Source organism: Vipera berus (genome assembly GCF_964194415.1).
Source record: "Vipera berus genome assembly, chromosome: 4".
Classification (NCBI taxonomy): Eukaryota; Metazoa; Chordata; class Lepidosauria; order Squamata; family Viperidae; genus Vipera; species Vipera berus.
This window is the reverse complement of record NC_138206.1, coordinates 19,024,665-19,048,838: the sequence shown is the minus strand read 5'-3', so window position 1 is coordinate 19,048,838 and position 24,174 is coordinate 19,024,665. Positions and strand designations below refer to the sequence as shown.

The 24,174-nt window shown below is 40.3% G+C and overlaps 1 protein-coding gene across 4 annotated transcripts in view; it reads left to right on the top strand.

The window, feature by feature from the left end:
* Window positions 1–7,384, top strand: part of CWF19L2 (CWF19 like cell cycle control factor 2) — a 92,848-nt gene extending 85,464 nt beyond the window's left edge. For all 4 annotated transcript variants that reach the window (XM_081327094.1, XM_081327096.1, XM_081327095.1 and 1 more), the window contains 2 exons: window positions 5,636–5,737; window positions 6,325–7,384. In XM_081327094.1, coding sequence (XP_081183220.1) covers window positions 5,636–5,737; window positions 6,325–6,465 — 243 coding nt within the window. In that variant the 3' untranslated portion in view covers window positions 6,466–7,384. The remainder of the gene's footprint in view (window positions 1–5,635; window positions 5,738–6,324) is intronic.
* The last annotated feature ends 16,790 nt before the right edge of the window (window positions 7,385–24,174 follow it).

Below are 24,174 nucleotides of genomic sequence, written 5' to 3'. Positions count from 1 at the left end.
CTCCAGTATCTTTGCCATGAAAACACTATGGACTCTACCAAAAGGCAAAACGATATGACGCTGGTAGATGAGCCCCTCAGGTCGGAAGGCGTCCAATATGCTACTGGGGAAGAGCAGAGGGCTAGTACTAGTAGCGCCAGAAAGAATAAAGCGACTGGGCCAAAGCCGAAAGGACGCTCAGCTGTGGATATGTCTGGTGGTGAAAGGAAAGTCCGATGCTGTAAAGATTTTTTCTCCATAGGAACCTGGAATGTAAGATCCATGAATCAAGGAAAGCTGGACGTGGTCAAACAAGAGATGACAAGACTAAACATCGACATCTTAGGTATCAGCGAACTAAAATGGACAGGAATGGGTGAATTTAATTCAGATGACCATCAGGTATACTACTGTGGGCAGGAATCCCTCAGAAGAAATGGAGTAGCCTTCATAGTCAATAAAAGAGTAGGAAAAGCAATACTGGGATACAATCCTCAAAATGACAGAATGATCTCAGTTCGAATCCAAGGCAAACCATTCAATATCACAGTAGTCCAAGTCTATGCCCCAACCACCGGTGCTGAAGAGGATGAAATTGACCGGTTCTATGAAGCCCTACAGCACCTTATAGAACTAACACCCAAAAATGATGTCCTTATCATCATGGGGGATTGGAATGCTAAAGTAGGAAGCCAAAAGATAACTGGAATAACAGGCAAGTTTGGCCTTGGAGTACAAAATGAAGCAGGGCACAGGCTGATAGAATTTTGTCAAGAGAATACGATGGTCATAGCAAACACTCTTTTCCAACAACCCAAGAGACGGCTCTACACATGGACATCACCAGACGGTCAACACAGAAATCAGATTGACTATATGCTCTGCAGCCAAAGATGGAGAAGCTCTATACAGTCAGTAAAAACAAGACCAGGAGCTGACTGTGGCTCAGACCATGAGCTTCTTGTTGCAAAGTTTAGGCTTAAATTAAAGAAAGTAGGGAAAAGCGCTAGGCCAGTCAGATATGAATTAAATCATATCCCTGTTCAATATACAGTAGAGGTGACAAATAGATTTAAGGAATTAGATCTGATAGACAGAGTGCCTGAAGAACTATGGACAGAGGTTCGCAACATTGTACAACAGGTAGCAACCAAAACCATCCCAAAGAAAAAGAAATGCAAGAAAGCAAAATGGCTGTCTGAGGAAGCTTTGCAAATAGCTGAGGAAAGGAGGGAAGCGAAAGGCAAGGGAGAAAAAGAAAGATATGCCCAATTAAATGCAGAATTCCAAAGAATAGCTAGAAGAGATAAGAATGCCTTCTTAAATGAACAATGCAAAGAAATAGAAGAAAACTATAGAATAGGGAGGACCAGAGATCTTTTCAAGAAAATTGGAGAGATGAAAGGAACGTTTCATGCAAAAATGGGCATGATAAAGGACCAAAATGGCAGGGACCTAACAGAGGCAGAAGAGATTAAGAAGAGGTGGCAAAATTACACAGAAGAACTATACAAGAATGAGCTTAACGTCCCTGATAATCACAATGAGGTGGTCACTGACTTCGAGCCAGACATCCTAGAATGTGAAGTGAAGTGGGCCTTAGAAAAGCTGAGCAACAACAAAGCTAGTGGAGGTGACAGTATTCCAGCTGAGCTATTAAAAATCTTAAAAGACGATGCAGTAAAAGTGCTACACTCAATTTGCCAGCAAATTTGGAAAACTCAACAGTGGCCACAGGATTGGAAAAGATCAGTTTACATTCCAATTCCAAAGAAAGGCAGTGCCAAAGAATGTTCAAACTATCGCACCATTGCACTCATTTCTCATGCTAGTAAAGTTATGCTTAAAATTCTACAAGCTAGACTCCAGCAGTATGTGGATCGAGAACTACCAGAAGTACAGGCAGGATTTCGAAGAGGCAGAGGAACTAGAGATCAAATTGCTAACATACGCTGGATCATGGAGAAAGCTAGAGAGTTCCAGAAAAACATTACTTCTGCTTCATTGACTATGCTAAAGCCTTTGATTGTGTGGATCATAACAAACTGTGGCAAGTCCTTAAAGAGATGGGCATACCAGACCATCTTATTTGTCTCTTGAGAAACCTATATGCGGGCCAAGAAGCAACAGTGAGAACTGGACACGGAACCACTGATTGGTTCAAAATTGGGAAAGGAGTGCGGCAAGGCTGTATACTGTCGCCTTGCCTATTTAACTTATATGCAGAGCACATCATGAGAAAGGCAGGGCTAGATGAATCAAAAGTTGGAATTAAGATTACCGGAAGAAACATCAACAACCTAAGATATGCTGATGATACCACTCTAATGGCAGAAAGTGAAGAGGAACTAAAGAGCCTCTTGTTGCGAGTGAAGAAGGAGAGTGCAAAACTTGGGTTGAAACTAAACATTAAGAAAACCAAGATCATGGCATCCGGCCCTCTCAATTCCTGGCAAATAGATGGGGAAGAAATGGAGGTAGTGACAGATTTTATTTTCCTGGGCTCCAAGATCACTGCAGATGGGGACTGTAGCCAAGAAATTAAAAGACACTTCCTCCTTGGGAGGAAAGCCATGGCAAATCTAGACAGCACACTAAAAAGCAGAGACATCACCCTGTCAACAAAAGTGCGTATAGTCAAGGCTATGGTCTTCCCAGTTGCAATGTATGGCAGTGAAAGCTGAACCATAAGAAAGGCTGAGCGCCAAAGAATTGAAGCCTTTGAACTATGGTGCTGGAGAAGACTCCTGCGAGTTCCTTGGACTGCAAGGCGATCAAACCGGTCAGTCCTAGAGGAGATCAACCCTGACTGCTCTTTAGAAGGCCAGATCCTGAAGCTAAAACTCAAATACTTTGGCCACCTAATGAGAAGGAAGGACTCACTGGAGAAGAGCCTAATGCTGGGAAAGATTGAGGGCAATAGAAGAAGGGGATGACAGAGAATGAGGTGGCTGGATGGAGTCACTGAAGCAGTAGGCATGAGCTTAAATGGACTCCAGAAGATGGTAGAGGACAGGAAGGCCTGGAGGAACATTGTCGATAGGGTCGCGATGGGTCGGACACGACTTCGCAACTAACAACAACAACATGGGAACTTGAATTGGGTTATATGCTATAAGTTGAAATAATTTTAAATTTTCTAGCTGAAATTTCCAGCTATATGGTTTGTTTCCTTCAGAAGAGCTATGATGCAGAATTGGGAAGAGAGGCTATTTTATTTAGCTTTATTATCCTGCCTTTCTTCCGGGGGTTCAGTGCTGCTTATATAGAGAACATCTTTCATTTTTATTTTCTAAATAGCTACTCTGTGAGGTATTTGGGATCAAGAAATAATGATTAGCCCAAAGTCACCTACTTAGCTTCCATGGTGGAGGCTGGCCTTGAATCTTTAACTTTTCAAAGCCTCTTTAACTTTGTAACCTTTAAATCTATAACCTCTAATTTTAACTTGGTTTTAATTCAGTTTTAACTCTGTTTTTTTTAATTCTGTTTTTTTACATTGCTATATGTTTTTTATTTGTAAACTGTCCAAAGTCACTTAGGTGAGATGAGCAATGTAGAAATTGGATAAATAAATCTAGCCCAAACACCTAAACCACTATGTTGGGAATTCATTGTTGGGAGTTCACTATGTAGGGAAATCTAATTAACTAGATCCATGGCAATCTGTCAATTGAAATGTCTCAGCCAGTGTTTGTACAGACCTAGCAGCTATTTATCTTTCTGTAGCTCCTAATTCATAGTTCTTCTTCAGGGCAACTAAATATTCAGATGTTTCCAAAATCAATGTCATATTCTCCTTCTCCTTCCCTCTTTCTCCCCCTCCTCTCCCTCCCTATACAATGGCCTTGAGATTTTCAGAAAATAGAAGACGATTCTAAATCATACAAAGAGCAGACTTTCTAGTTCAGGATTAGACAACATTTTGTAATTTTGAAAGCACGTCACGGATACTTTTACATGCGCAGAACTTGCCTATTTACAACAAGGCCTCATAGCTGACATGTCTGCCAAAAAGCCACCTGTTTATTAGCAGGCAAATTAATGAGGTTGCCACCCATCATTGTGTTACAAGCCATAGAATGCTCTCCTCTCATTCTAGCATACCTTTATCTTTTTTTTCCTGTGCTGATTTTATTTTTGTAATACTTTATGTTGGTCACAAAAACATCATTAAACATCATTAAAAATAATGCTGGAGATATTTTCCTTTGCAGTGTGTCTTTACTTCTATTGTTATCTTTCATACAAAGCAACCTTAGGCTGGGAAAGGAGCAATTAATAATATCACAGAAATTAAAGATACAAGATTAAGATAGGCAAAAATGTTACTTTTTCCCAATTTAGTATACAGAGTCCTATCTACTGACAATTTTTACATTATTTTTTTAAGCATGTTCTCCTAGGTTATTTGACTTTATATAGAAAAAAATGGGTGAGCTATGTAATGGGTTATTTAACACTGTTCTCTTAAATCATAAAAGCATGTAGTAATGGTAGGATCATTTATTTTCAGAATAAAAAGTAAAGTATCAACCTTCGTTTCATTTTATAGTTGCAGAACTAAATTTCAGGGGTTAATGCTTCTACCATAAAATCATTTGTGTTTCTTTTTTTCTTTGTTTGATATTCCCATTTACTTTCTCTGGTTATTCTTCAACATTAAATTGACTATGGGAAGGTGAATTTTGCAAAGCACATTTAATCTCAAGGTTTGGAAAAAAATAAAGGCGTGGTAACATGTCTAGCTAACATAGCTTTAAAATAGAAGCACATGTCTTTTATTTGTACATCAATGGGAGTGTGTGCTTAAAAGTGTTGATGAATTCTTAGAACACCCTCCCCAGATTACTGATATCATTAAGCCTGCTTTAAAAATAAATATTGTATGTTTGCACTGCTTGAGAATTCAGGATGGCCATAGATAAGACATCCTGTATTTTTGAAATAGGTAGAGGTTTAGAAGTACTCCTCAAGAATTAGTCAACCTTTATTTGCTGTTGGATCCCATCATTTTCTGAAATATTCTGGAATTTTTTTGTATTATAATTCTAGACAGCTTTTTTTTTAATTTGTCTGATGAAAACTGAGGAGAGACCGTGTGAGAGCAATTTGCCCTTTGGGGGTTTTTTCCACCACGTCTCCCATTTGTCATGGATTGTTAAGGAGACCAAGCCCACAGTGCAAAATTTTAGCTTTAGCAAGCTAGGCTGGAATCTCTATCCTACACTGACCTCCTTCCACTCACAAGGTTTATCAGAGAGTCAAACATTTTTGCTTACCTGACTCCCATCAAAGAATAGTTGGAATACAGGCCAAACTCAGCTGTATCGAAAGCTATGTGCAATAAAGAGCATTTAGAAACAATATTCCAAAAAACATACAGTATTTTAAATGTTTATATGACCAATTATGTGTTTATGGACAAAAATCAAAGCTTCTCTGGCATCCCATGCAAACCCTTAAAAAGCCCTGCCCATTTGGGATTTAGCTTGAGTAAATTTGGAAACTTTAGAACTTTGGAAACTACCTGAAGGTAAATATATAAGCCATCCATCAATTTAAACATTTTAAGGATTTAGAACTGAATGTGTTTGAATGAAATAACTAATGCACTGTCTGATTTTTGTTTTGTTTTTTGTTTTTTTGTATTTAGGTGCCAAAAGGTTTGCCTTACTTCTCTGTAGATTTTGGCCTCCAAGATGGTTTCGCTCATGTCATTGAAAATCAATACAAGTTCCCTCATTACTTTGGAAAGGTATTGAAATGTTCAGTTTCTGTTTCGTAAGATTAGTGTTTCCTATGTATTTACTTAAGATATTTGCTGTATATACGAGCCAAGAGGATTACACCCCACAGTTTTATAACTATATTCTTCAGAATTACCTGAGGATATAAACATTGTTCTTTATCTGGGGTTTAATTGGTTGTCAAAGCAATTGAGCAAACCAATTGAGCAAAGTGAAAACTGTTGATAAGTATTTCCTTAAAAAATTTTTTTAATATGGGTTTGTTATTTTTTTTAAAAAAGCTAATATACTCTATTGCTACAAGCATCAGGAATAGATTCATAGAATAACTCCAGGTATGTTACCTAGTTCTGCAGGTGATGAATAGCGAATTATTTTAGTTCAAATCTGTATTTTAGTTCAAATCAGCTTCCCATGGCCTTTGGGAGATCTAGCATGCATAAAACATTTTAATGTGGTAGCCAGTTAGATGACTCATCTCTTCTTATTATGCAAAGCTACAATGATTTTCTTCTGCTTGGCACCCTTTGTTCGAACAGGTGTGGGTTTTTCTGGTTATTTTAAGAAAAATAATATTCTTTCCTTTTTTTGAAAGGAAATAATTGGTGGCATGCTAGATTTGGAACCACGGCTTTGGAGGAAAGGACTACGAGAAAATTTTGACGACCAGAGGAAGAAAGTGTTGCATTTTGCTCAGAAGTGGAAATTGTATGACTTCACTAAAAATAAAGAATGAAAATATACTGCAGATGCTGATATATTCGATCCTGAAAAGTTAACGAACCATCACAATCTATGAAATTCCTTTTATGAAAAAACTCCTGCTGAAAATAGACATGTTTTATAAAGTGAATACTGGAAGGGATAATAATATCTTAAGGAAGACAAAAAATGGATAGAAGCTAAGATATTTGAGTCATGTATAAATGATGTCCGATGTACAGTATGTAGATATGTGCTTGAAGAAAATGTGAAGCCCTTATTTTAATGGATAAGGAGTGTATCTTCTTAGCAATATTCCTGCCGTGTGTTCTTTAATATTTCTCTGTTTTACATTATATATAAGCCTAACTTGTCTTGATAAATGATACCATGATAAATGATAGAGGTTTTTTAAATATTGAAAATGTTGACATTTTTAATGCAGTACGCTTATAGTTTTAAAAATATTCTGTTTAAGTGTTGACCATTTGAGAAGGTTTAGTCTGAGGCACACAATTGCAGTTTAAAAGAAAATTGATGTAATGTAAATTCTTTTGAAAATAATGTTGTAACTTTTGAATAAATATGTCCCAACCCTTAAACACAAAGGAAGAAAATATTTCTAAAGTATTGTTTCTTTAAAATGTTAGGAATACCAAAGATTTGTGTTTACATTTGTAAGGAATCTTGTTTCCTATTTTTTAAAAAAAAACAAATAAGGGAGTAATTGTTAAAGGTAGCCTTTTCCCTCCTAAAATGGACCCATAATCACAGACTTTTAGAAAGATAGTAAATCAGGTAGGGATATCTTCTAAATTCAACAGCGACTATTTCCAAAATGTTGCAAAGAAAAATGCAGGGAATGTAAGACAGACAGGACACAAAAAAATTCCATATACAAAATTCTTTTTGAACTATGTGGTATTTACTGATAATAAAAGGCTGGTATATTTTTTCTGCTCACCTTTGCTTTACCCCGAGAACTAAAGATATAGTATAAAGAAAAATAGATTGAGATCCCTTTTGAATGTGAATGGTGAGAGTATCCACTCTTTGGGATTATTGTATGATACTATAAAAGCTTAATGAATGGTTGAGGGAGCTAGGCAATGTCTAGCCCAGGGGTAGGCAACCTTGGCTCTTTTATGACTCGTGAACTTCAACTCCCAGAATTCCTGAGCCAACTATCTGACTTTAAAAGTACCATTTCATTTTTATGAAAGAGAGTGGTCTGAAAAGTAATTTTTTCCACTAGTCCATTTTTTTTTTACAATTTAGGAATGGGTTAATTTTACATTTAGCTCAATACTTGAAAAAGGTTAAAAATTTTGAACCCTGTAAAAACCATTAAGCCTTCTTAATCCTTACAACAGCTTAGAGGGAGATGATAAATCCAAAGAGTTGGCTTTTTCTTTGGTATGAAGCAGGGCTAGGCAACCTTGGCTCTTTTATGATTCTTGGACTTCAACTCCCAGAATTCTGGGAGTTTGAAGTCCACGAGTCATAAAAGAGCCGAGGTTGCCTGGCCCTGGGCTACTCTATTGAAGAAAAGGATTAGGGGGGACATGATAACTGTCCTCCAGTACTTGAGGGGCTGTCACAGAGAGGAGGGGATTGACTCATTTTCCAAAGCACCAGAGGACAAGACAAGAAAGCTTGTTGAAGAGAGATACAACCTAGAAGTAAGAAATTTTCTAACAATGAGAACAGCTAATCAATAGAATTCAAGTAGTCTCAAATTGCTATCACAATTGAGCCCAAAATTTATGTTGCTAGGTGAAACATTTGTTAAGTGAGTTTTGCCCCATTTTTTATGACTTTTCTTGCCACAATTATTAAGAAATCATGGGGAGTTGTTAACTGAATCTGGGTTCTTCATTGATTTTGCTTCTTAGAAGGTCGCAGAAAGTGATCACATGATCCCAGGACTCTGCAACCGTCATAAATAAGAGGCAGTTGCTAAACGTCTGAATTTTGATTGCATTGACCATGGGGATGTTGCAATGGTCGTAAATGTGAAAATGGTCATACGTCACTTTTTCCAGTGCTGTTTTAACTTTGAATGGTCACTAAATGAACTTGTAAGTTGAGGACTACCTGTAGCTTGCCTCCTTGTGGATCTCTCTAGGTTTTCAAAAATCAATTAGACAACCATTTGACCTGAATGGTAGTCTCCTGCCTTGAGCAGGGGATTAGACTAGAATACTTCCAACGTCCCTTCCAGCCCTATGATTCTATGTTCTATTGCAGGGATGTTCAAACTTGGCAACTTTAAGACTTGTGGACTTCAACTCCCAGAATTCTGGGAGTTGAAGTCCACAAGTCTTAAAGTTGCCAAGTTTGAACACCCCTGTTCTTTTGTATAATCAGTCTACATTAAATGATCATCTGAGCTCAACATACATTGCGTCTTCATTTCCATTAAATTTGGCCTACACACTGGCTACAGTCTAATGACTTGCAGGTTTTCTCCTTTTTTATGAAATTTATGTCGGTACTAGGACAATCTGGACTGCAATTGAGAAATGGAAAGTTACTTTTCCATCATGTAACTGAACAGTCAATGCCCAAGGCAGCCACTAATCAAAGTCTACCTGATGAATAAGCAGTTAACCTAACTCTAAAGAAATATATACTAGAACTTCAATTTTGCCCAAGCAAACACAGTCAGTGGACTTTGGATGAAACAGATAAAATCTTAATGTGGAATGTTTCTCCAAACAATGGATAATCCTCATTGTTTACTAATAAATCTGGATAAAGCTAGTAAATTTTACATACATTCAGATTTAATGGCCATTTGACTTTAACAGATACTTGTTTCTCCTGCACACAACTGGTTCATAAAATCTAGATTGTTACTATAGTAGACATTAATAGGATCTGCTCCAAAAGCTTTAGTTCCTTTTCATTCCTATTTGGCTTTAAAGTTACATCCTGGTTGCCTTTAATGATGATACATTTACATTTTGAGTTTCATTGCACAAAAGTGAGTCACATTAGTCGTTCAATATGTACCAACTTCATTTCTCCAGGAACAACAGATAGATCTTTCTTAGGTTCCTCCTGAATATATTATTATTAATTATTAACTATTATTATTATCATCATCATCATCAATAGTCTTTGGGCTTGGGATCCAGTGACTTTTACATAGAAAGTCTGCATTGTGTCTGTTATACCATCCAGTTTTTGATTTCCACATTTCCACATTTCACTGTTTTGTATATATATGCACCCAGACATACTGCAAAGCTTTTCAGTGGGATCCATAATCTGATTTGATCTCAACGTGTAATATTGAGCTCTAATATTTGGGTTCTAAAGTGTGCAAAAAACAAATTTATCCATCACATTAATAATAATAATAATAATAATAATAATAATAATAATAATAATAATAATAATAATAATAATAATAATAATAATAATAATAATAATAATAATAATAAGTTGGAAGGGACCTTGGAGGTCATCTAGTCCAACTCCCTGCTCAGGCAGGAAACCCTATACCATTTCAGGCAAATGGTGTAAAAGATTTTACATGCCGTAAAAGATTTTAGATGCTTCAGAGATAATTGGCCTTAATTATGTGTGGTATAAGATAACATTTCTGATGATGGACTCAGAGAATAGCAGGCCAATTCCTTGCACAGAATTAATTTTATTTAGCATATGGCTTATTAGACCTGGATTTGCAATATATATTAACATTTTATCTAGATTAAAAAACAATACAATATAAATGTTAAAAAGATCTATATTCAATTACCAATGTCTAGGCCATCTATCCAATGGCACACAGCATCATTTATATCAGATACTGGATCGGTAAATGCTCTCAGCTTACAGCTGTCACAATGTGATCTACAATTTGACATGGGATCCCATGGTTACACTGTAGAGTGGATACTGTGCCTCATTTGTAGAGAAAGTCCTGACAAGCACCAAGTGAGGTGCAAATTTAATTAGACTTAATTTAGACTGAAAATGCTCTGTGACCATGGAATGGCCTTGATGGAGACCAGGAAGAAGAATAAAAAGATTGAAGGAATATAATGGAGTGAATACCAGGAATACTATTCTGTGGCTAATGCTGATGGCATAGTCAGAATGGTGAAATTATAAATAAGAGCAGCCCTGTTTGGGATGTGTGGAAAGAAAATAAAAATGTAATTCAATATTAGATAGAAAGCGCGTGAGAAACTGAATATTTTGGGTTTCAACTTCTGAAGGCAGCTTATCACAAAATCATTAGATCTTCCTGGAAACCTTTATATCTAATTCATCCTTACATACACAGGCACTTGGATTCCTCTGCATATACTTATTTGGAATTAAGTCTCAATTATTACAATAATTTCTGAAGACTCTATAATCCATGGAAACTGTAAAAACGGAGCATTTCTTCATCTTGAAATTTTTGGATTGCCCTGCCTCCAGGGCAATCCTGGAGGATATAAATCACCTGCACCCAACAGATTACATCCCAGAGTTCTGAAAGAGCTGGCAGATGTTATCTCAGAACCATTGCACCACATTTTCCATAAATCCTGGAGCACCGGGGAAGTACCTGAGGATTGGAAAAGGGCTGATGTGGTTCCCATCTTCAAGAAAGGAAAAAAAAAACAGATCCAGGAAACTACAGACCAATCAGTTTAACATCAATACCTGGGAAGAGTCTAGAAAAGAATAAAAAAGCAGATCTGAGAACAACTAGAAGCAAACAAAGTCATAACTAGCAGCAGCACGGATTTGTTCAAAACAGATCATGCCAAACCAATCATCTCATTCTTTGATAAAGTGACTAAACTAGTAGACCAGTGAAACATAGTGGACATAGTATACAGAGACTTCAGTAAGGCATTTGACAAAGTGGACCACAACCTACTCCTTGGTAAGCTAGAAAAAGGTGGAATAGACACAGCACCACCAGATGGATCTGGATCTGGCTGACAGATCATACTCAATGAGTAGTCCTCAATGCCACTACATCCACATGGAGAGAAGTAAGCAGTGGGGTATCACAAGGTGTCCCAGATGCATGTAATTGACCAGTTTGGAATAGGATACTGGACAGACTTCAGGAATTTGAATCTGCTTTGCCTTCTCTCCCATGACAGGACCCACCCCATATGAGCAGATGTGACAATAAAACCAATACTTTAATTAGTTCCAGAGAGGAAAAGCATTGGCTACGTTCAGAAAATGTCTTAAATTCATTACTGAATTAATTGCTTTCTGGGGTTTATAGAACACGCTGCACTGGGTTTGCATAACACTTTAAACCACAAAATTAACATAAACCAATGTTGTGCTGCATGAGTGCAATTGCTATGGGAAAAACTTAACTGAAATAAATGTCCAAGGACAAGCTTGAATGTGTGGGAAAGAAAGCCTACTTTCCCAAAAGATATTTATAGCGAGTGCAAGGCAAATGTCATCAGATGCCCTTGATAAAGGAAGGGATTCAGTCTCCTACAGATTCATTGAAAGTGATGTGGGAGTTAAATTCACCTTATATTTCTTTTACCTCAGATGCTTAAAGGTATTCTTTCTGTCTTGCTCTTCTTTCAGTTACAAATGCCACTCTGAGAATTATAGTTGTGGGTAAGTAATCTTTTATTTGTTCTCTATCCACATGATGGAGACTTTTGAAGCTGCAGATCTGAAACCCTGCAGTAATTCTATTTTGAACTTCACTGCTTCTCAGGTAGGACCTAAATAAGTCGTTAAAGCATAGTAATTGAACACAGCAGTCACTGATCCTGCAGTATCACCACAGGGCCTTCTGCCTGAATGGAGGAAAACTCCAGGACTATATATCTCCTACACTTAAAAATAATCATTTTAAACAATAAACTCAATTCATCCTGAAGATTTGGAGCAGGGAACAGTAAATTAAGAAGACAGTACAAAATAACTAAAGTATAACAAACTGAACAGCAGCCCATCAGAACTGATTCTATAAAAGTCATCCAAATAAATTGACTTTCCAATGTCTTAATACAGTACATCCTTCTGTTTTATATTTTCTATTGATCCTGTTTAATATCTGATTTTTTCCACAGACCACTGCCTAAAACCAGCCCTTATTGGAGCCCTTATGAATGCAACATTTTGTCCTAGTCTCTAAAAGTGCGTGCAACTATTAAGAGCTATAATCATTTATCTAAAAACCCCAACAACCCCAGGGTGTTGGGATTTGTTTGTTTTTGGCTTGAAAAAGATTAATACTAACCAGCATCCACTCAACACTTTTGTAAAAAGTTGCACAATGGATTGGCTGTGTGTTTTTCAATGTCCAGAAGGATTGACTCTAGGTCTGAGGGGAGCTGAGTGGCCAAAATTAATTCTGATTGGTCCTCCTCTACACTGGTTGTCTGAGAGCTTCTCTGGTGGCAGATTTCCTCAGTGTTCCTGACAGAACATGGCTCCAGGGAACTATAGAAAGTGGTGAGTAGATTTCATACTGGGAGACAGAGAAGAAAAGAATCATGGTGTTGATGTTCCTGTTGATGGAACATCAAGACTTAGCTGCAGGAACAACATGGCCAACATCATATTGCCTTGTCCAAGAAGGGGAAACAGATTCATCGCTGAAATGTTCCTTTTTTTCTAGGCAGTTCTTTTTATTTCTCCACATACTTGCCTGCTGTCTGCCAATTATTTTTGCTAGAAATTGTCTATACTATATGCTGCTAAAAAATCTTTATTCCCTCCTAGCTCTCTAGAAGATTTTCTTTTTTCTTCTTCTTGTTTATTATACAAAAAGGGATGCGGTGGCTCAGTGGGTTAGGACGCTGAGCTTGTCGATCAGAAGGTCGGCAGTTTGGCGGGTCGAATCCTGAGTGCCACGTAGCAGAGTGAGCGCCTGTTACTCATCCCAGCTTCTGCCCACCTAGCAGTTCGAAAGCACGTAAAAATGCAAGTAGAAAAATAGGGACCACTACGGTGGGAAGGTAACAGTGTTCCGTGTGCCTTTGGCGTCTTGTCATGCCGGCCACATGACCACGGAGATGTCCTCGGACAAGCGCTGGCTCTTTGGCTTTGAAACAGAGATGAGCACCGGCCCCTAGTCGGAAACGACTAGCACACATGTGCGGGGGAACCTTTACCTTTACCTATTATACAAAAATATTTCCATCTAAGTAAACTTCCTGTTTAAAGCTTCAGCATATTATCTTTTCACAGACTCTGAAAAGAATAAGCTGTAGGGAAATAAAAAAATTGCAAGGCTGATAAGGAGATGATGTGCTAGCACCAGGCTTCCTTCGTAGATCCTGTGGCTTGGAGATCAATCCTGAGTTACTTCAATAGCCTGAGATGCCAAACATGCTTTGCTTCCCTGCGTGATCCTCCATCTTATTTCAAGATTAAAAAAGTATTCCTAAATAAGAAATGATGTATAGGTCAGAAGATAATGGAGAATGCAAGCTAAAGGGGTGTTGGTGTTTGAAGTCATCAAGCAGCAAGGTCCCACAGTGCCTGCTTTCTTTGTATATTTATAAATAAATGAACCCCTTCATGGATTACTGCCTTGTCGTGGCGAAGGGGCTTGCGTAATTCAATGAAGCTATGAGCTATGCCGTGCAGGGCCACCCAAGACGGAAAGGTCATAGCAGAGAGTTCTGACTAAACGTGATCCACTGGAGAAGGAAATGGCAAACCACTCCAGTATCTTTGCCATGAAAACCCTATGGACAATACCAAAAGGCAAAACGATATGACGCTGGAAGATGAGCCCCTCAGGTCGGAAGGCGTCCAATATGCTACTGGGGAAGAGCAGAGGGCTAGTACTAGTAGCGCCAGAAAGAATGAAGTGACTGGGCCAAAGCCGAAAGGACGCTCAGCTGTGGATATGTCTGGTGGTGAAAGGAAAGTCCGATGCTGTAAAGATTTTTTCTCCATAGGAACCTGGAATGTAAGATCCATGAATCAAGGCAAGCTGGATGTGGTCAAACAAGAGATGACAAGACTGAACATCGACATCTTAGGTATCAGCGAACTAAAATGGACAGGAATGGGTGAATTTAATTCAGATGACCATCAGGTATACTACTGCGGGCAAGAATCCCTCAGAAGAAATGGAGTAGCCTTCATAGTCAATAAAAGAGTAGGAAAAGCAATACTGGGATACAATCCTCAAAATGACAGAATGATCTCAGTTCGAATCCAAGGCAAACCATTCAATATCACAGTAGTCCAAGTCTATGCCCCAACCACCGGTGCTGAAGAGGATGAAATTGACCGGTTCTATGAAGCCCTACAGCACCTTATAGAACTAACACCCAGAAATGATGTCCTTATCATCATGGGGGATTGGAATGCTAAAGTAGGAGCCAAAAGATAACTGGAATAACAGGCAAGTTTGGCCTTGGAGTACAAAATGAAGCAGGGCACAGGCTGATAGAATTTTGTCAAGAGAATACGATGGTCATAGCAAACACTCTTTTCCAACAACCCAAGAGACGGCTCTACACATGGACATCACCAGACGGTCAACACAGAAATCAGATTGACTATATGCTCTGCAGCCAAAGATGGAGAAGCTCTATACAGTCAGTAAAAACAAGACCAGGAGCTGACTGTGGCTCAGACCATGAGCTTCTCATTGCAAAGTTTAGGCTTAAACTGAAGAAAGTAGGGAAAAGCACTAGGCCAGTCAGGTATGAATTAAATCATATCCCAGTTGAATATACAGTAGAAGTGACAAATAGATTTAAGGAATTAGATCTGACAGACAGAGTGCCTGAAGAACTATGGACAGAGGTTCGCAACATTGTACAACAGGTAGCAACCAAAACCATCCCAAAGAAAAAGAAATGCAAGAAAGCAAAATGGCTGTCTGAGGAAGCTTTGCAAATAGCTGAGGAAAGGAGGGAAGCGAAAGGCAAGGGAGAAAAAGAAAGATACGCCCAATTGAATGCAGAATTCCAAAGAATAGCTAGAAGAGATAAGAATGCCTTCTTAAATGAACAATGCAAAGAAATAGAAGAAAACAATAGAATAGGGAGGACCAGAGATCTTTTCAAGAAAATTGGAGAGATGAAAGGAACGTTTCATGCAAAAATGGGCATGATAAAGAACCAAAATGGCAGGGACCTAACAGAGGCAGAAGAGATTAAGAAGAGGTGGCAAAATTACACAGAAGAACTATACAAGAATGAGCTTAACGTCCCTGATAATCACAATGAGGTGGTCACTGACCTCGAGCCAGACATCCTAGAATGTGAAGTGAAGTGGGCCTTAGAAAAGCTGAGCAACAACAAAGCTAGTGGAGGTGACAGTATTCCAGCTGAGCTATTAAAAATCTTAAAAGACGATGCAGTAAAAGTGCTACACTCAATTTGCCAGCAAATTTGGAAAACTCAACAGTGGCCACAGGATTGGAAAAGATCAGTTTACATTCCAATTCCAAAGAAAGGCAGTGCCAAAGAATGTTCAAACTATCGCACCATTTCACTCATTTCTCATGCTAGTAAAGTTATGCTTAAAATTCTGCAAGCTAGACTCCAGCAGTATGCGGATCGAGAATTACCAGAAGTACAGGCAGGATTTCGAAGAGGCAGAGGAACTAGAGATCAAATTGCTAACATACGCTGGATCATGGAGAAAGCTAGAGAGTTCCAGAAAAACATCTACTTCTGCTTCATTGACTATGCTAAAGCCTTTGATTGTGTGGATCATAACAAACTGTGGCAAGTCCTTAAAGAGATGGGCATACCAGACCATCTTATTTGTCTCTTGAGAAACCTATATGCGGGCCAAGAAGCAACAGTGAGAACTGGACACGGAACCACTGATTGGTTCAAAATTGGGAAAGGAGTGCGGCAAGGCTGTATACTGTCGCCTTGCCTATTTAACTTATATGCAGAGCACATCATGAGAAAGGCAGGGCTAGATGAATCAAAAGTTGGAATTAAGATTGCCGGAAGAAACATCAACAACCTAAGATATGCAGATGATACCACTCTAATAGCAGAAAGTGAAGAGGAACTAAAGAGCCTCTTGTTGCAAGTGAAGAAGGAGAGTGCAAAACTTGGGTTGAAACTAAACATTAAGAAAACCAAGATCATGGCTTCTGGCCCTCTCAATTCCTGGCAAATAGATGGGGAAGAAATGGAGGTAGTGACAGATTTTATTTTCCTGGGCTCCAAGATTACTGCAGATGGGGACTGTAGCTAAGAAATTAAAAGACGCCTGCTCCTTGGGAGGAAAGCCATGGCAAATCTAGACAGCACACTAAAAAGCAGAGACATCACCCTGTCAACAAAAATCCGTATAGTCAAGGCTATGGTCTTCCCAGTTGCAATGTATGGCAGTGAAAGCTGGACCATAAGAAAGGCTGAGCGCCAAAGAATTGAGGCCTTTGAACTATGGTGCTGGAGAAGACTCCTGCGAGTCCCTTGGACTGCAAGGTGATCAAACTGGTCAGTCCTAGAGGAGATCAACCCTGACTGCTCTTTAGAAGGCCAGATCCTGAAGCTAAAACTCAAATACTTTGGCCACCTAATGAGAAGGAAGGACTCACTGGAGAAGAGCCTAATGCTGGGAAAGATTGAGGGCAATAGAAGAAGGGGACGACAGAGAATGAGGTGGCTGGATGGAGTCACTGAAGCAGTAGGCGTGAGCTTAAATGGACTCCAGAAGATGGTAGAGGACAGGAAGGCCTGGAGGAACATTGTCCATAGGGTCGCGATGGGTCGGACACGACTTCGCAACTAACAACAACAACAACAAAATAAATGATTACCTATGCATCCATTGTGCTCTTTTCCAATGAAGATTAATTTTTAAAACATAAAGCAATATTTCTTGAATCATGGATTCCATAAACAAAGAAAGAAATGAAAGAAATGAAAGAAAGAAAGAAAGAAAGAAAGAAAGAAAGAAAGAAAGAAAGAAAGAAAGAAAGAAAGAAAGAAAGAAAGAAAGAAAGAAAGAAAGAAAGAAAATATTGTCAGTACAATATAGTTCTAATTTTCATGCAGTTTTAATAAGTTTTTTTGTTAATGGTCTCAAGCTGCTGCTGCAACTGTTTCTAGAATCTTTCAGAAGTTGAGAATATCAGAAATGTTTATGTCTCCTTCTAAGCATATTTCATCAGCAGTTATCTCAGGAACTATCATGTAAATAGTTTGGGAAACCAATAGCAACAAGAAACAGTCTCAAACAGAGAGAACACTATTCATGGCATCAGTTTAGGTAAAGGATTGAACCTGTCCTTGTAGAATCAACGGGATGACACACAAATGATTTTAACGCCTATTATGCTATCACAAATGACAGAGCAGCATTTTGGCGAATCTATAAAACAGACAAGCAATATTAGAAAAGCTAGGAAATAAAAAATATAGACAGTTATTTTATGACATATCTTCTTGTAGAAACAGAGTGAGCAAAGGAGGGATGCAAGTATGAAGTTGTCTATGATGGAAAAAGAATGGTTTATGGGCAGGACGCAGGACACCTATCAAGATGTCAGGATCAAGAAAGGGGACATGGTTTATACAATGTGCTGGGCCTGTCAGCACACTTTTTCTTCTAACATTTATTTGTTGCTATTGTCTCCCTTGTTTCCACACATTCTGCTTCTCAAGCCACAGAGGAATAGTTCCGAGACTTAAAGAAGACATTAATAATTGGCTTTAAATGAATCAATTAGTGTTGACTACTGTTTAATTTATTGTTGTTTTTGCTTTTCACTTTTGCTTATCAAGTGTTTATTATAATTTATTATTAGGCTCAATGGTTATGGTATTGTATTTTGGATTGTATGATGGCCATAAGTTTAATAGACCCAGTAGCATGCACATTTAATGAATGTACAGTTATTATTCACTCCTACATGGCCCTGTGGCCTTGTGAGCCCAGAGGACCAGGCAGTCAGGCCAAAGGGGTGGGAGGGGGGGGGAAAGGGGACTGGATGGTGCCCTTCATCTTTTTAATTAATTTTTAATCATCCTTGCCTCCTGAATTTAAATTTTCTAAATTTTTAATTTTTATATCCCATTTTTATATCTAACATTTGATTGGACATCGCTCAGAATCCCTCCCTGAGGGAGATAGGTGGGTCAAAAATGTGAACAATAAACAAAGTGCAGCTCTTACATTATAAATAAGAAAGTAGTGTTTGTAATTGTGGGAAGTGTCTTCCCTCAGCCAAATAAAAAGTCAGTTGAATGAGAGTTAGTATCATACTGACCCTCTGAAACTATCATTCAGCATTACAGAGAGCCAGTTTGGTCTAGTGGTTAAGGCACAGGACTAGAAACTCGGAGACCCTGAGTTCTACTCCCGCTTTGAGCCATGAAAGCTAGTCAGGTGACTTTGGGCCAGCTACTGTCTCTCAGCCAACTCATCTGGCAGGGTTGTTGTTGTTAGCCACTTGGAGTTATTTAGAGGCAGGATATAATTAAATAAATAAAATAAACGGCAAATTATGCTGCTATAAAACCCCTAGCACAGTAGAGCCACTTGAGGTCCATTATCATAATAACTGTATGTCATTCTGTGATGCCACGCATGGTAATTCTATAAGTAATGCTCAAGTTATGACCATTTGTTTGCAATCAGGATGGTGCTGAACGAAGGGACTTATGACCTGTGCCTGAAGTTATGGCCGTTGCGGCAGCCCCATCGTCATGTAATAAAAATTCAGATGCTTCAACCCCTCCCACCCCTTTCTTCTGCCCTACCTATGTTGCCCTGCATAGTGGTACTTGGCCACGGTGCCAAGCTTGGGCTTGAAGAAGAGGCAGCACTAGGGCTGAAGTCATTGAGAAATGTGCACAGCTTTTCGCACTCGCCTGTCTCCCTTTTGATCTAGGCCACCCTGCAGAGTAGCACTTGGACACAGCACTGAGATGAACCTGAAATAGAAGCCCAAGCTGCAGCAGTCTCAGCTCATAGCCACTGCCCCCAAGCCTCAACTTTAGCCATAGAGCACCACTGCCGCTTAGGAATGCTGCCTTGCGCTGTGCTCCACGGTGCACAAACTGAGAAACAGTGTAATTGCCTCTGGCACCCCGGGATCTGCTGTGTGCCTCTCACCTTCAGATTCCTTCTTGGTGCCTTTGCCTGGCTTCTATCAGTAATGCAGATCTGAAAATAAAACAGTATCTAAGAAGCTTAATGTCAATTCTTTGGGGTTTTTTTTTTTGAAAAGAAAATCGTATTCTGGCTGGGAATTGCCTCTCCTGAAATATTTTCTAAAAATAACTTGCTGTCTTCTATGAAAGGCTTCTTCCTTCACTTCTGATTTAGAGCCGGGAACCAAATTTTGAATGACAGTGGACCTTCTGGCACTTTGTAAACACCTCTTTTGCAAGATGACCTGCTGGCTGCTTTCCACCTGAGGACAAAGACTGAGTTAGCATAGCTAACTCAGGAATTCTGGGAGTTGAAGTCCATGAGTCATAAAAGAGCCGAGGTTGCCTACCCCTGCTCTAGCCCAACACGGACCCTCAATAGTGCAGCAGCTGAAGAAGAAAGGCAGCCTGCTATGGTCTTGACAGCTTTTGGTCCACATATCTTTCTCCCTCAGCAAGAGTGCAAGGAACCGGAGTGTGATAATTACCCGAATCCAGGAATTATTGACTCTGTGCCACAGAAAAATCATTGGTTAATATGACATAGATTCCTGAAAACTCAAATATCTGCCAGATTCCTTCTGAATTTTGAAAATCAACATTTCCCTATACCTGTAATTTTTCAGCGAGGGAATAACAGTAAGTCTACATTAGTCATCCTCATGGCTGCTAGAATATTATATGTTTTTTTTAGATAACCTTCATTGTCATTTTTTCCTGTGGGCACAATGGCACACATTAAAAATGAAATTTAGTTGCTTGCTCTCAAAGTGTACACATACATAACACACATTTAAGACATACTATATGCAACATATGTATAGACCTACACCCTTACATATAAGTAAGATATAAATATTAATCACTGTCCATCTTGAATACATAACGGAAGGAGGCAGCTTTAGAGTTCAGAAGGTTAATACTGTATGGAACAAAACTGTGGCTGAATCTGGATGTTCTGCTTCGGATACCACGGAGCCCCCTCCTCCCAGAAGGTAACAAGGAAAACAGGTTATGAAGAGGATGTGTCGTGTCTCAGACAACTTGTGGACCCTGCTCAAGCAACGCTTATGTGCTATGTCCTGGATGGAAGGGAGGAAACTGCCAATAATCTTTTCAGCCATCCTCACCACTCTCTGCACTGCCTTCCTGTCTGAAGCAGTAATGCTTCTAAACCAGACTGTGATGCTGTATGACAGGATATGTTAAGAAAGGATCACTTAAGTGGAGCCAGAGAAAGAGTAGGAAAATCTCACTGGTCATGCTGGCTGGACAGTGGGAGAATACAGTACAATTCCAACACATCTGAGGAACACTTTGATGGGATGGGCCTCTCTTGACGGTTCTGCAAAATTCTATGAGATAATTGCTGGCACTCTAGTCAGTGTACTCAGAAAGTAACTTGACTTCTATGTGTGCATGGTAAATATAGGATTGACAAGCTGTAATATGAAAATCATTCATTGGTTAAAGTTAGAATTGGGCACATTTCCATTTATATTACCTTGAAGCTGAATATTAACTTACATTTATTATTCTACCTATATTCAATATATTCTATGGATTTGATGAACTAGACTGACTAATACTTAAGTCCAATCAAGGTCTTCTTCAAATTAATACAAACAAGCCTATCTCGCTGCTTTGCAATTATTATTTTTTTATCATATAAATTACTAATATACTTTTAAAAAATTGCCTGTAATCCAATCCAGATGTGTTATGATAAAGAGATGGACATGTTATTATTATTTTTGCTTTGACATACTAACTGGAGTTTGAGTGGCATATTTCCTCTGGGATGTTTCACCAAGAAATTATAGCATTTGGAAATGTGTAAATTTTTCACAGACTTTCAGACATTACTTTGCTCTTGATTACCATACAATAATTTTGAAGAAGCCAGATGGCGTGTGCTTATTTTAAACATCTGAAGAGGAAATCCCATAGGTTGTAGTTTTTCTCAACATTAGCCATTTTTAAGATGTGTGGACTTCAGCCAGCATGCTCTATCTGATGCTAGCAAGTTCTCAATTTAATGGATCTCTCTAACTTAGAAGAAAATGGAGGACAGGAGTTTCATACATGAATACTAATTTTCCCATCCCAGTCCCTTGTCCCCATTTTTAAGAAGGTACAACAGCGGTTATAGGAAATACATGAATTTGCACTCTCTTTTTCAAGGGAGGTTTTTTTTTTGGCTGATAAATTGAGATGTCTCAGCCAATACTGTAGAAAAGATTTGGGCTAAGGAAATGCATTTGTCTGGAGCTATCATTGAACCAAACAACGTTTCAAGACCACTGAAAGGTATGTGGCAGCCATCACAAATGACATTATTTGGACAGCACTACATTTGTTTTCATCATTTTTTTTATTTTATTTTTAATTCCATTTATATCCTGCCCTTCTCCGAAGACTCAGGGCGGCTTACAAGCTTAGCAGTAGCCTTCATTCTATGTATATGCCTGCTTATTAGGGCTTTCATACACCCCCCAAGTGGCATTATTACAAAGTCAGCTTAATTGCCCCCAGCAATCTGGGTCCTCATTTTACCTACCTCGGAAGGATGGAAGGCTGAGTCAACCTTGAGCCTGGTGGGATGCGAACCTGAAATAATTGCAGGCAGCTGGTGTTACTTAAGGAGGCATTAGCCCACTGCTCCACCAAGGCTCCATCAGAACCAATCTGTTATTTGCTTTTGATTATCCAAAAAATAATAATAATCTCAGGTAGAATACAAAAAAGAGACTTGTCATCAATTACCGTATATACTTGAGTATAAGCCGAATTTTTCAGCCCACTTTTTGGGCTGAAAAACTCCACTTCGGCTTATACTCCAGTCAACAACAACAAAAAAAGAACTTCTACCCCCGTTTGGAGAGCTGCTGCTTTCATCAAACATGGACGAAGGCAGCAGCTCTCCAAATGGGCTGCGGCGGTTTGGAGAGCTGCGCGCGCAGCTCCGCCGCCACCTCTGCAAGCCTCCGCTAAGAGAATGGGGCGGTGGAAGCTTGCCACCCATTTTCTCGGCGAAGACTTGTTTCGGGGGATCCAGCCTCTGTCACCCCCTTCTCTCAGCTGGGCAGCTGAGAGAAAGGGGCGGCAGAAGCTGCATCCCCCGAAAGAAGTCTTCGTCGCTGAGACAATGGGCGGCAAGCTTCCCCACCCCACACTTCGCGGAGCGCTCCAACGCCTTGTTCTCTCGTCTCACGGAGACTTGTTTCGGAGGATCCAGCCTCTGTCACCCCTTCTCTTAGCTGGGCAGCTGAGAGAAAGGGGCGGCAGAAGCTGCATCCCCCGAAAGAAGTCTTCGTCGCTGAGAGAATGGGCGGCAAGCTTCCCCACCCCACACTTCGCGGAGCGCTCCAACGCCTTGTTCTCTCGTCTCACGGAGACTTGTTTCGGAGGATCCAGCCTCTGTCACCCCTTCTCTTAGCTGGGCAGCTGAGAGAAAGGGGCGGCAGAAGCTGCATCCCCCGAAAGAAGTCTTCGTCGCTGAGAGAATGGGCGGCAAGCTTCCCCACCCCACACTTCGCGGAGCGCTCCAACGCCTTGTTCTCTCGTCTCACGGAGACTTGTTTCGGAGGATCCAGCCTCTGTCACCCCTTCTCTTAGCTGGGCAGCTGAGAGAAAGGGGCGGCAGAAGCTGCATCCCCCGAAAGAAGTCTTCATCGCTGAGACAATGGGCGGCAAGCTTCCCCACCCCACACTTCACGGAGCGCTCCAACGCCTTGTTCTCTCGTCTCACGGAGACTTGTTTCGGAGGATCCAGCCTCTGTCACCCCTTCTCTTAGCTGGGCAGCTGAGAGAAAGGGGCGGCAGAAGCTGCATCCCCCGAAAGAAGTCTTCGTCGCTGAGAGAATGGGTGGCAAGCTTCCCCACCCCACACTTCGCGGAGCGCTCCAACGCCTTGTTCTCTCGTCTCACAGAGACTTGTTTCGGAGGATCCAGCCTCTGTCACCCCTTCTCTTAGCTGGGCAGCTGAGAGAAAGGGGCGGCAGAAGCTGCATCCCCCGAAAGAAGTCTTCGTCGCTGAGAGAATGGGCGGCAAGCTTCCCCACCCCACACTTCGCGGAGCGCTCCAACGCCTTGTTCTCTCGTCTCACGGAGACTTGTTTCGGAGGATCCAGCCTCTGTCACCCCTTCTCTTAGCTGGGCAGCTGAGAGAAAGGGGCGGCAGAAGCTGCATCCCCCGAAAGAAGTCTTCGTCGCTGAGACAATGGGCGGCAAGCTTCCCCACCCCACACTTCACGGAGCGCTCCAACGCCTTGTTCTCTCATCTCACGGAGACTTGTTTCGGAGGATCCAGCCTCTGTCACCCCTTCTCTTAGCTGGGCAGCTGAGAGAAAGGGGCGGCAGAAGCTGCATCCCCCGAAAGAAGTCTTCATCGCTGAGACAATGGGCGGCAAGCTTCCCCACCCCACACTTCATGGAGCGCTCCAACGCCTTGTTCTCTCGTCTCACGGAGACTTGTTTCGGAGGATCCAGCCTCTGTCACCCCTTCTCTTAGCTGGGCAGCTGAGAGAAAGGGGCGGCAGAAGCTGCATCCCCCGAAAGAAGTCTTCGTCGCTGAGAGAATGGGCGGCAAGCTTCCCCACCCCACACTTCGCGGAGCGCTCCAACGCCTTGTTCTCTCGTCTCACGGA